The following is a 12,026-nucleotide window of genomic DNA, read 5'->3' on the forward strand; positions in this document are numbered from 1 at the left end:
CCCAGATCCAGTGTCCCAACCACAGGGCGAGGGCCCAGCCCACCAGGGAATTGGAACATAAATAAACGGAGAAGCCCCTGCAGTTCCCTGGGGCTGCGGTTGTCATCAGCGCATCGGCACACCGGATGAGGGTCTCTCTCACACACACACACAAGCACACTCACAAGACACAGAGATCACCACCCACAAGGGCTCAGCAGGCAGGACCCATGATCCTACACAGTCACCTTCCACACAGAATTGCACACTCAGAAAGGGACACTCCCCCTTTTTTTTTTTTCTTGAGACAGTCTCACTGTGTCGCCCAGGCTGGAGTGCAGTGGTGCGATCATGGCTCCCTACAACATCTGCCTCCTGGGTTCAAGCGATTCTTGTGTCTCAGCCACCTGGGTAGCTGGGATTACAGGCACCGGCCACCACGCCCAGCTAATTTTTTTGTTTGTTTGTTTGAGACAGAGTCTCACTCTGTCGCCAGGCTGGAGTGCAGTGGTGCGATCTCGGCTCACTGCAACCTCCGACTCTGGTTCAAGCGATTCTCCTGCCTCAGCTTCCCAAGTAGCTGGGATTACAGGCATGCACCACCACGCCCAGCAAATTTTTGTATTTTTAGTAGAGACAGGTTTCACCATGTTGGCCAGGATGGTCTTGATCTGCTGACCTTGTGATCCGCCTGCCTCGGCCTCCCAAAGTGCTGGGATTACAGGTGTGAGCCACCGCACCCGGCCTCATCATCGGTTTTCTTTGCAGTATTACATCTGGAAACGGTGCAGTGATTATCTCTCTGCACCGCTCACAGGCGGCTAACAACATCACAAACAAATCAGCCAGAACCATCACTCATGGGTGGGGCCCCATGGGTGCCAGTTCCCAGGGCCCAGTGCCCTCCAGGGTGAGGTCCCCAGCAGGTCCTCCTAGCAGGTGAGATTCAGTGTGGAAGGTCTCTGGGAGCAGGTCCCAGCAGGTAAAGTCCCCAACAGCCGAGGTCCCCAGTAGGCAAAGTCCCCAGGAGACGTCCCCAGCAGGCCAGGCTTCCGCAGGGGACGCTCCTGGAAGCCAGCATGTGAAATCCCAGGTAAGGGACATACCTGGCCACCAAAGACTCCAGCAGGTGAGGCCCCAGGAAAGTGAGGACCCAGGTAGGTGAATCCCCAGGCAGGTGAAGCTGCAACAGGTGACCGTCCCAGGCAGGTGAGTCCCCAGGCAGGTGAAGCTTCAGGCAAACGAGTCCTTAGGTAGATGAGGCCCCCACTCAGGTGAGGCCCCAGGAAAATGAGGTTCCTGGCAGCCCAGGCCCCACACCAGCCTCTCAGGTGAACCAAGCCGTTATGCTGCGTGTCTGGTACCTGGATTCCTCCTGCAGTTTCCAGCAGGCCTTGCAGAAAGCCAGTGCCCAGCTGAAGGAGCGAGGCCGCAGCGTCTCCCGCCAGCCAAAGTAGCTCAGGTAGCGGGCGTGGTCCTTGTCCAGCTCCTGCAGGTACCGGGCCAGGTCCTTGGGGCTCTGGAAGTCGTCCACGTGGATGAAGGCGTCGGGCGGCAGGAACCTCTCATAGTTGCTTCTGCTGGGGCCCAGCACCACGGGCACGGCCCAGGCCTCCAGGGCGTTCCTCCACAGCTTCTCGGTGATGTAGTCGGGGTGCAAGGAGTTCTCAAAGGCCAGATAGAACTTGTACCGGGACAGCGTCTCCATCATGGTTCCCTGGGGCAGGGGCTTGTGGGAGCGTCCGTACACGTCCACCTTGAGATGGGCCTGCAGGCTCTGGTAGTAGCGCACCCTGGCGGAGTTTGGCCCCCAGCTGGACACCGCCCAGGCCACCAGCTCAGTCTTGGTGGAGAGGTTGAGCGGTGGGTGGGCAGGCTGGCCGGACCACGGCTCCAGCCAGCCGTAGGGCGTGAAGATGTCGGAGTCGCTGCGGTAGGACATGGTGAGATTGAAGTATCCGTCCATGGCTTTCAGCTGCCAGCAGTGGCTTGGGGACTCCATGCTGAACCAGATCCATCGCTGCCCCTGCCGCCTCGGGGAGCGTGGGAGCTGGGCACTGGGGTTGTACATGACCTCTCGGTGGTGCACGATGACCGCGTCTGCCTGTGGATACACCTTGCGGTCAGCAGTGATGTTGCAGTCGGCCGTGCCAGGCAGCATCTCTGAGCAGCGGGGCAGAGCTGTGGGTTTGTTAAAAGGCCACGTCCACAGCAGGATCAGGGGGATGGAGTGGGCGGGGGTCCCTGTGCTGTCTGGGAAGCGGGACCCATTAGGGTACACAGTGGGATCGTCTCGAGACACACGCAGATAGGAGAAGAAGCACACAGCCACCAGCAGCTGAAACAGCAGCGTGGTCAGACAGCAGCGGCACGACCACTGTGGCTTGGCCGGGCCCAGGGGATCCATGGGTCAGAGTATCTGGGAAGTGGGGAGAGAGGAGTGAGGGTCATTGATGACAATCTCCTGCTTACCAAAGCTCCAGGCCATGAGTCCTGAGAAGAGCTGTTATTACTCCTGTTTCACAGATGAGAAAACTGAGACCAAGTGACTCACAGCAAAAGTCAGCACAGCTGGTGTTTGAACAAAGGGAGCTTGGCCCAGAGTCCACTTTCTCCCACCCATTAGACAACAGGCCCTTTCTACATGGGCAAGGGTCCCTGGGGAAGTTGGGAGAGGCCCCAAGGGCCCTCAGGTCCCACCTTGATCCTGTCCTTTTCTGGTGTGTCCCCAGACTCTTCCTCAATCTGGAGAGAAGACACAGCCGGTCATAAATGCCCCCCAGTGCCCCTGAGTCGAGGCTTGAACCCATGATTCTGCTGGGGAAGGACACAATGGGATTGGGTTTTGGAGGTAATATAAGAGCTCACCAGATAGAGTAGACCTGTGGGAAAGGGTGCTCCTGGCAGAGGAAACCACCATTGCCAAGGCCTAGTGGGGAGAGACCCCTGAGCAGTTTGCAGAGAAAGCAAAGGAAGTACTCAGGGCTGCCAGTGTCGAGTTCATATTAGATTGGTGCAAAAGTAATTGCTGTTTTTACCATTGAAAGTAATGGCAGCCAGGCGCGGTGGTTCATGCCTGTAATCCCAGCACTTTGGGAAGCCGAGGCGGGCAGATCACGAGGTCAAGAGATCGAGACCAGCCTGGCCAACGTGGTGAAACCCCATCTCTACTAAAAATGCAAAAATTCGCCGGGCGTGGTGGCGTGTGCCTATAATCCCAGCTACTTGAGAGGCTGAGGCAGGAGAATTGCTTGAACCTCGGGGGTGGAGGTTGCAGTGAGCCGAGATCGCACCGCTGCACTCCAGCCTGGGCAATGGAATTCCATCTCGGAAAAAAAAAAAAAAGAAATATTAACTTGGGTCAGGCGCGGTGGCTCATGCCTATAATCCTAGCACTTTGGGAGGCTGAAGGTGGATCACTTGAGGTCAGGAGTTCGAGGCCAGCCTGGCCAACATGGTGAAACCCATCTTTACTAAAAATACAAAAATTAGCTGGGTGTGGTGGCGGGCACCTGTAATCCCAGCTACTTAGGAGCCTGAGGCAGGAGAATCACTTGAACCCGGGAGGAGGAGGTTGCAGGGAGCCAAGATGGCACCACTGCACTCCAGCCTGGGAGACAGAATGAGACTCCGTCTCCAAAAAAAAAAAAAAAAAGAAAGAAATATTCACTCGGGGTTTCATTCAATAAGCACTCAGGGCCGGGCGCATTGGCTCACGACTGTATTCCCAGCACTTTGGAAGGCAGAGGAGGGCGGATAACTTGAGGTCAAGAGTTTGAGACCAGCGTGGCCAACATGGAGAACCCACATGTCTACTAAAAATACAACAATTAGCCGGGCATGGTGGCACATGCCTGTAGTCCCAGCTACTCGGGAGACAGAGACATGAGCATCACTTGAACCTGGGAAGCAGAGGTTGCATTGAGCCAAGATCACACCACTGCACTCCAACCTGGGTGACAGAGCGAGACCCTGTCTCAAAAAGAAAAAAAAGAGAGAGAGAGAGAATAGAAATATTCACTCGGGGTTTCTTTCAACAAACACCCAAAGGTTACTCCTCTGGTAGGCTGATGCTGGAGGAGAGGTGGGGACAGATAGGAGGGAGAATAGGCAGGCGTGGGGACTCACGTGCTGACCAGGAGGGCAGTGGGGCCACCCAGAGACATGGGGAACCCCCAGGAGAGAAGCAGGCTTTGGTGGAACTTGCTGAGCCTGGCCCGTCCTGGAGATACCCAGCAGCGGACTGGCCCCAGGGGGCTGGAGGGAGACAGGGGAGGGCCCAAATCCCCCGGAGTGTGGGCACTGGGTCTGGGAAGCCAGAGAAAGAGAAACCTTCAGGCCGGGTGTGGTGGCTCACGCCTGTAATCCCAGCACTCTGGGAGGTCGAGGCAGGTGGACCACTTGAGGTCACAAATTCGAGACCAGCCTGACCAATATGGTGAAACCCCGTCTCTACTAAAAATACAAAAATTAGCTGGGCGTGGTGGCGTGCACGCCTGTATTCTCAGTTACTTGGGAAGCTGAGCCATGAGAATTGCTTGAACCCGGGAGGCGGAAGTAGTGAGCCACCTGGATCACACCACTGCACTCCAGCAGCCTGGGCAGCAGAGTGAGACGCTGTCTCAACAACAACAACAACAAAAACAAAAACAGGAGGAAACCTTCAAAGAGATGGTGCTGTGGAGGAGGTGGCGGGAAACCGGGGCCACCTTTTTTCATGGATGGGGTGAGACTTGGAGGCTGGGAGGGACCCTTGGACCATGATAAGGACCTGCTGCCGCTCCCTGGACACTGCTGCATCTGACACCTTCTGGGAGATGCTAGAGGGACTCGGGGATCTGGAGACAGGCCTTTCTTCTAAAAGAGGTTGCACTGGATCCCGTCTGGATGCCCGTGACACTGCAAAAAGCCAGAGACACAAGGGGACTGTGTCCGTGAACCTCAACAGAGCCCGGCCACTGAGCCTCAGCTTTGAAGGTCTGAAGGTCTGAAGGTCTGGCCAATCTCACTCCATTCCTAGGTCCTTCCCGCCCCCATAGGGTGTCACAGAGTCCTCCAGACCCCAGATCCTGGCCTCAGGAACAGAAATCCAAGACCCCAGCCCTGCCCCTCTCTGTTCCTTGCAGCCCTACAGCTGTCCATTCTACAGATGAGGAAACTAAGGCTCAGAGAGACACCTATGTGTCCTGCTGAGTACACACAACTAGAGCCATTTTGATCCAGACCCCAAAGTCTCCCCACCTTAATGTCACCCCAAACTCCTCTAGGACTTTGCAGATGGAGCTGACATCTCCCGAGTAACCTTGTCCCACAGAACTTTCTGTGATGATGGGCCGGGCTTGGTGGCTCATGCCTGTAATCCCAGTACTTTGGGAGGCTGAGGTGGGCGGATTACCTGAGGTCAGGAGTTCAAGACCAGCCTGGCCAACATGTCTCTACTAAAAATACAAAAATTAGTCAGGTATGGTGGCAGAAGCCTGTAATGCCAGCTACTCAGGAGGCTGAGACAGGAGAATTGCTTGAACCTGGGAGACAGAGGTTGCAGTGAGCCGAGATTGCACCATTGCCCTCCAGCCTGGGTGATGAGAGTGAAACTCCGTCTCAACAAAAATAAAGCAACTTTCTGTGATGACGGAAATGTTCTCTATATGCAGTATCAAAATTGGTGGCCAATGAGCCCTTCAAAAGTGACCATGCTGTCGGAAAAACAGAATAGTTAATGCTAATTTTTTTTTTTCATACAGAGTCTTGCTCTGTCGCCCAGACTGGAGTGCAGTGGTGTGATCTTGGCTCACTGCAACTTCTACATCCTGAGATCAAGTGATTGTCGTGCCTCAGCCTCTCGAGTAGCTGGGAATACAAGTGTGCACCATCATGCCTGGCTAGTTTTTGTATTTCTAGTAGAGACGGAGTTTCAGTATGTTGGCCAGGCTGGTCTTGAACTCCTGACCTCAGGTGATCCACCTGCCTCACCTCAGCCTCCCAAAGTGCTGAGATTACATCTGTGAACTACTGTGCCCGGCCTGGCTAATGTTAATTTTCTTTTCTTTTCTTTTTTTTTTTGAGATGGAGTTTCACTTTTGTTGCCCAGGCTGGAGTGCAATGGCACGATCTCAGCTCACTGCAACCTCCGCCTCCTGGGTTCAAGCGATTCTCTTGCCTCAGCCTCCTGAGTAGCTGGGATTACAGGCACGTGCCATCACGCCTGGCTAATTTTTGTATTTTTAGTAGAGATGGGGTTTCACTATGTTGTACAGGCTGGTCTTGAACTCCTGACCTCAGGTGATCTGCCTGCCTCGGCCTCCCAAAGTGCTAGGATTACAGGCGTGCACCATGGCGCCCGGCCCAGTGCTAATTTAAGCTTAAAAATAGATACTGGCCGGGAGTAATGGCTTACACCTGTAATCCCAATGCTTTGGGCGGCTGAGGTGGGAGGATCGCTTGATTCCAAGAGTTTGAGACCAGCCTGAGCAGCACAGCAAGACCTCAAGACCTCATCTCTACAAAGAATTTTATGATTTATTATTATTATTTTGCCAGACATGGTGGCCTGTAGTCTCAGCTACTCAGGATGCTGAGGCAGGAGGATTTCTGGAGCCCAGAAGTTCAAGGCTGCTGTAAGCCATGGTTGCACTATTGCACTTCTGCTTAGACAATAGAATGAGACCGTGTCTCAAAATAAATAAATAAATAAATAAATAAATAACAACAAAAAATAAAAACACAGAAAACAAAAACCACAAAAAAGCACACAAGAAACAGATACTCAAAAAGAAAAAAGCAATGACTGCTATTACAGTCAGTAATTGGGAAACTTTTGAGTACCTTCAGAACATCTTGGATGGGCAAATCTAGTTCTTCACCTGTACTTTTTATGTTTGTTTGTTTGTTCTGAGATGGAATCTTGCTCTGTCACCCAGGCTGGAGCACAGTGGCGTGATCTTGGCTCACTGCAACCTCTAGCTCCCGGGTTAAAGTGATTTTCCTGCCTCAGCCTCCCAAGTAGCTGGGATTACAGGCGCCCCCCACCACACCCAGGTAATTTCTGTCTTTTTAGTAGAGATGGAGTTTCACCATGTTGGCCAGGCTGGTCTCGAACTCCTGACCTCAATTGACCCGCCCACCTCAGCCTCCCAAAGTGCTGGGCTTACAGGCATGAGTCACCACGCCCAGCCTCATTTTATGGAAACTAAATACAGATTGAGTAGTTATGACAGACATTGAATGTCTGAATTGTCTTCTGAGGGTAAAATGCACACTAGATTGCCAAGATTTAGGATGAAAAACAGAATGTCAGATATCTCAATAAAACTTTTTAAAGGCCAGGCACGGTGGCTCATGCCTGTAATCCCAGCACTTTGAGAGGTGGAGGCGGGCGAATCACCTGAGGTCAGGAGTTAGAGACTATCCTGACCAACATGGTGAAACCCCGTCTCTACTAAAAATACAAAATTAGCCAGGCACAGTGGCACATGCCTGTAATTCCAGCTACTCGGGAGGCTGAAGTGGGAGGATCCCTTGAGCCCAAGACTTTGAGACCAGCCTGGGCAACCTAGGGAAACCTCGTCTATACAAAAAATACAAAAATTAGCCGGGTGTGGTGGCGTGCAACTATAGTCACAGCTACTCAGGAGGCAGAGGCTGGAGGATTGCTTGAGCCCAGGAGGTTGAGGCTGCAGTGGGCCATGATTGTGCCACTGCACTCCAGCCTGGACACCAGAGTTCAAAAACAAGAAAACAAAACAAAACAGGCCAGGCGCAGTGGCTCACACGTGTAATCCCAGCACTTTGGGAGGCCGAGGCGGGCAGATTACCTGATGTCAGGAGTTCGAGACCAGCCTGCCCAATATGGTGAAGCCCCATCTCTACTAAAAATACAAAAAAATTAGCCTGGCATGGTGGTGGGCATCTGTAATGCCAGCTACTCAGGAGGCTGAGGCAGGAGAATCACTTGAACCCGGAAGGCGGAGGTTGCAATGAGCCGAGATCGCACCACTGCACTCCAGCCTGGGCGACAAGAGTGAAACTCCCTCTTAAAAATAAATAAAATAAAATACAAAACTTTTAAATATTGTTTACACCTTCAAATCATTCTACAGTAATTTGGACCTATTGGGTTAAATAAAGAATATTATTACGATGATTCACCTGTGTCTTTCTCATTTTTTAAATATAGCTACTAGAACAACATTATCTATGCGACTTCTGTTATATTTCAGTTGGACAGTGTGTGCTGGTCTAGAATTTCTAAGGAATTGAAACTGGCAGTTATCACAATTTCAAATGCACTAGGGCTGGGCGTGGTGGCTCACGCCTGTAATCCCAGCACTTTGGGAGGCTGAGGCAGGTGGATCACTTGAGATCAGGAGTTCGAGACCAGCCTGGCTCACATGGTGAAACCCCGTCTCTACTGAAAATACAAAATTAGCTGGGCGTGGTGGCATGCGCCAGTAATCCCAGATACTTGGGAGGCTGAGACAGGAGAATTGCTTGAACCTGGGAGGTGGAGGTTGTGGTGAGCCGAGATCGTGTCACTGCACTCCAACCTGGGCAACCGAGCCAGATTCCATCTCAAAAAAAAAATAATAATAACAATAAAACAAAACAAAACCATGACATATTGGTAACTTTTGCCATTGATCTAAACCTTGCCAACTCTAAACCGAGTTGGGACTGGGCATGGTGGCTCACGCCTGTAATAGCACTTTGGGAGGCCAAGGCGGGCGGATCACCTGAGGTCAGGAGTTACAGACCAGCCTGGCCAACATGGTGAAACCTCATTTCTCTACAAAAAATACAAAACTTAGCCGGGTATGGTTGTGGGCATCTGTAATTTCAGCTACTTGGGAGGCTGTACTCTGGCCTGGGTAATAAGAGCAAAACTCCATCTCAAAAATAAATAAATAGGGCCAGGCGTGGTGGCTCACGCTTGTAATCCCAGCACTTTGGGAGGCTGAGGCAGGCGGATCACGAGGTCGGAGATCGAGACCATCCTGGCTAACACAGTGAAACCCCGTCTCTACTAAAAATACAAAAAATTAGCTGGGCGTGGTGGTGGGCACCTGTAGTCCCAGCTACTCGGGAGGCTGAGGCAGGAGAATGGCGTGAACCCGGGAGGCGGAGCTTGCAGTGAGCCAAGATCGCGCCACTGCACTCTAGCCTGGGCAACAGATCGAGACTCTGTCTCAAAAAAATAAAATAAAATAGAATAAATAAACTGAGTTGGTCTAAACCTTATGGTGCACAGCGGAGCTCCAGGCATGGTGACCTAGGTGTGATGAGAAGGGATTGAGATCACAAGCGCATACCAAAGTTCTGGAAAAAGACTCAAGAGACAGCCCTCGAGGGACAGTCAGAGCCCGGACTGGGAGGGAGGTTGAATTTTAACCAAGTATTCCTTTGTGCTGTCGGGCTCTTGGGCTGCCAGTGAAAGGTTAATGTTTAGAGATACATTTAATATTAATATAGTATCATGTGGGCCCTGGGTTTATGGCGACCCCTTCCTAGGAGACAGTGAAGTCTTTGCCGGTGACCTTCAGGAGGGGAGATTGGGGGAAACGGGGAACGGGAGTCCAGGAGAGAGATCTCACCCAAGGTACTTTCCCTGGAAAATGATCGATCCACGCCACAAAGATCAGGATGCAAAAAAACAAAGCCAGAAAGCAAACCGCATTCTAAGCGCTCTTTTACCACCGGGAGTGGCAGAGGCAGAGAAAATCCGGGGCCAGGAAGGATGAAGGGGTGTAGGCTGCTGATGGGGTCGGGGGGCACGGGATTCTACCGCAGAGCTCTGCAAGAGAGACAGACAGACACCCACTTCCTCCTGGTTTGGCAAATCAGCCAGACCTCCCATATCTTCAGCCCACCTCGGTGCATCCAGAAAGACCCCTGCCTGCAACTAGGGGCTGCTGGCCAAATGCCAGGCCACTGCACAGCCTGCAGACCCTCCCCCAGGGATCTTGTGCCAGCCCACCCGCACTCTGAATTACAGCAGACAGGACTGAGGCTGAGGGGAGGAGGCTCGGAGCCAGGAGGCCTTTCCCTGGACCCATGCGATCCGGGTTGGGGGTGAAAGTGAGACAAGAGGCCTTACCTGGGGGGGCCAGTGTGCAGAGGGCCCTAGAGCTGAGAGGCCACGGACAGAGTAACAGCTGGATTCTGAGGACGTGGAAGAGGCCACACCAGGGAGCAGAAGGAAGGAGGAAGTGTACCCGGAGCTGAAACCAGGCCCTTTCCAAGCACCACACCTGTCATCAGGTGACCCAGGGCATCCTGTCCTGGAGCCCGGACATCCTTTGAAAACAAATCGTGGGGCTCCCCTAATCCCCGTTGCAGAACCAAATAGGGTGAAGGGATTTGGAGACTCAGGTCATGCATGACCTTGCCCCACCTGTGGCTTCAATGCGATGTGGCTTTGAGTACAAAGTGAAAAGGCTGACCTGAACCACCGGTTCCCAAAGCGGGTTCCACAGGGACACCAGGGGTTCCTTGGGAGGTGGGAATGAGGAAGTGAGCAGAATTTCTACCTTTCCGCTTTCCTTCCCACCAGATCCCACCTTCTCACTCAGTTGGCCCATCACCAAATATTTCCTGAGCACTAAGTGCCAGGCCAAGGGATCTTGCAGGAGACCGGTGGGCAAGTCAGGCAACTCATGAACCTTGGAAGGGAACTTTCTTCAATTAAAATTGCAGCCTTTTGAATAAAAAAGGGACAGAAGAGCATTCCGGTTACAAGGAACAACCTTCACAAAGGCGCTGAGGCAGCAGAAATGCAGGCATGTTGAGGAACTGCAGGAGGAGTCTCAGCAGGCTGGGTCTTCACCACTGGAGAGGAGGCAGAGCTGTTGCAGAGGCCGGGCCACGGTCAGCCATAGGGTGTTCAGCACCAAGGCAATAGGGAGCCATGTGAGGCTTCAAGCAGAGGGGTTACCATGTCGATACATGTTTTCAGATGCTCTCTTCTGGTAGGCTGGGCACAGGTCCCACATTGGTGGCAGAAGCTTCCTCCGGTGGCCTCACCAAGCCCCTCTGTGTGCCTCAAAGCCACTTCCTTTCTCCACCCGCTTCTGCAGGGCAGTGCAAAGCAGAAGTCCAGGGAGCTATGCAAACTTCCTGGAATGGAGAGAAATGATCTGGAATACTGGTTTTGAGAGAGGATGACCTTAAACTCTCTCACTCCCAACCTGGGTGCAAAGGTGACCGAGCTCAAAGCCCAGCCTCCAAGTATCACGACTGCCCTGTTCTAGAAATCATTTCTGGGAGGCTGCGTCATGCTGCCTGGGTTCTACTATCTCAGTGCCCAGCCACGCCCAGACCAGTGAGGTTCTGGGAGGTAGGGATGGGCCAGGGGGTTGGGGTCTCCCAGAGCTCCAGAAGTGGCAACCTAATTCCACTCATGCCTCATTCCTTGACTGGTGAGGTTGACTGTAACTTATTAAAAAAATGACTTCTGGGGGCCGGGCGCAGTGGCTCACGCCTGTAATCCCAACACTTTGAGAGGCCGAGGTGGGCAGACCATGAGGTCAGGAGATCAAGACCATCTATCCTGGCTAACATGGTGAAACCCATCTCTACTAAAAATACAAAAAAATTAGCCAGGCGTGGTGGTGGGCGCCTGTAGTCCCAGCTACTCGGGAGGCTGAGGCAGGAGAATGGTGTGAACCCAGGAGGCGGAGCTTGCAGTGAGCCGAGATTGAGCCACTGCACTCCAGCCTGGGCAACAGAGCAAGACTCTGTCTCAAAAACAAAACAAAACAAAACAAAACAAAAGACTTTTGGCTGGGCTCAGTGGCTCACACCAGTAATCCCAGCACTTTGGGAGGCCGAGGGAGGTGGATCATTTGAGGTCATGAGTTCAAGACCAGCCTGGCCAACATGGTGAAACCCGGTCTCTACTAAAAATATAAAAATTAGCCGGGCCATAGTGGTGCGCACCTGTAATCTCAGCTACTTGGGAGGCTGAGAATCACTTGAGCCTGGGAGGTAGAGGTTGCGGTGAGCTGAGGTTGTACCACTGCACTCCAGTCTGGGCAAGAGACTGAGACCCT

At 52.8% G+C, this 12,026-nt stretch overlaps 1 protein-coding gene across 2 annotated transcripts; it reads right to left on the minus strand.

Moving 5' to 3' along the window:
* Window positions 1-194: 194 nt before the first annotated feature.
* Window positions 195-11,158, minus strand: FUT6 (fucosyltransferase 6). 2 transcript variants are annotated; one of them, XM_055371397.2, is made up of 4 exons: window positions 10,073-11,150; window positions 4,751-4,878; window positions 2,680-2,724; window positions 195-2,398 (listed from the first exon to the last, which is right to left on the minus strand). In XM_055371397.2, the coding sequence occupies exon 4, from the start codon at window positions 2,384-2,386 to the stop codon at window positions 1,307-1,309; it is 1,080 nt and encodes a 359-aa protein (XP_055227372.1). In that variant the 5' UTR covers window positions 2,387-2,398; window positions 2,680-2,724; window positions 4,751-4,878; window positions 10,073-11,150; the 3' UTR covers window positions 195-1,306. The 2 variants fall into 2 exon arrangements, with proteins under 2 accessions (XP_055227372.1, XP_055227371.1); XM_055371396.2 differs by lacking the exons at window positions 2,680-2,724; window positions 4,751-4,878 and having other exon boundaries at window positions 241-1,227; window positions 1,344-2,398; window positions 10,073-11,158.
* Between the last annotated feature and the right edge of the window lie 868 nt (window positions 11,159-12,026).

The sequence above is a fragment of the Gorilla gorilla genome, chromosome 20, assembly GCF_029281585.2.
Source record: "Gorilla gorilla gorilla isolate KB3781 chromosome 20, NHGRI_mGorGor1-v2.1_pri, whole genome shotgun sequence".
NCBI lineage: Eukaryota > Metazoa > Chordata > Mammalia > Primates > Hominidae > Gorilla > Gorilla gorilla.

Excerpts from the sequence above, each read along its gene's own strand:
- FUT6 (XM_055371396.2), bottom strand. The coding sequence starts at position 2,386 with ATGGATCCCCTGGGCCCGGCCAAGCCACAGTGGTCGTGCCGCTGCTGT. Across the intron at positions 1,228-1,343 it reads AAACTGCAGGAGGAATCCAG|GACTCGTTTGCCTGAAGCTT; the intron begins GTACCAGACACG and ends CATCTACCTAAG.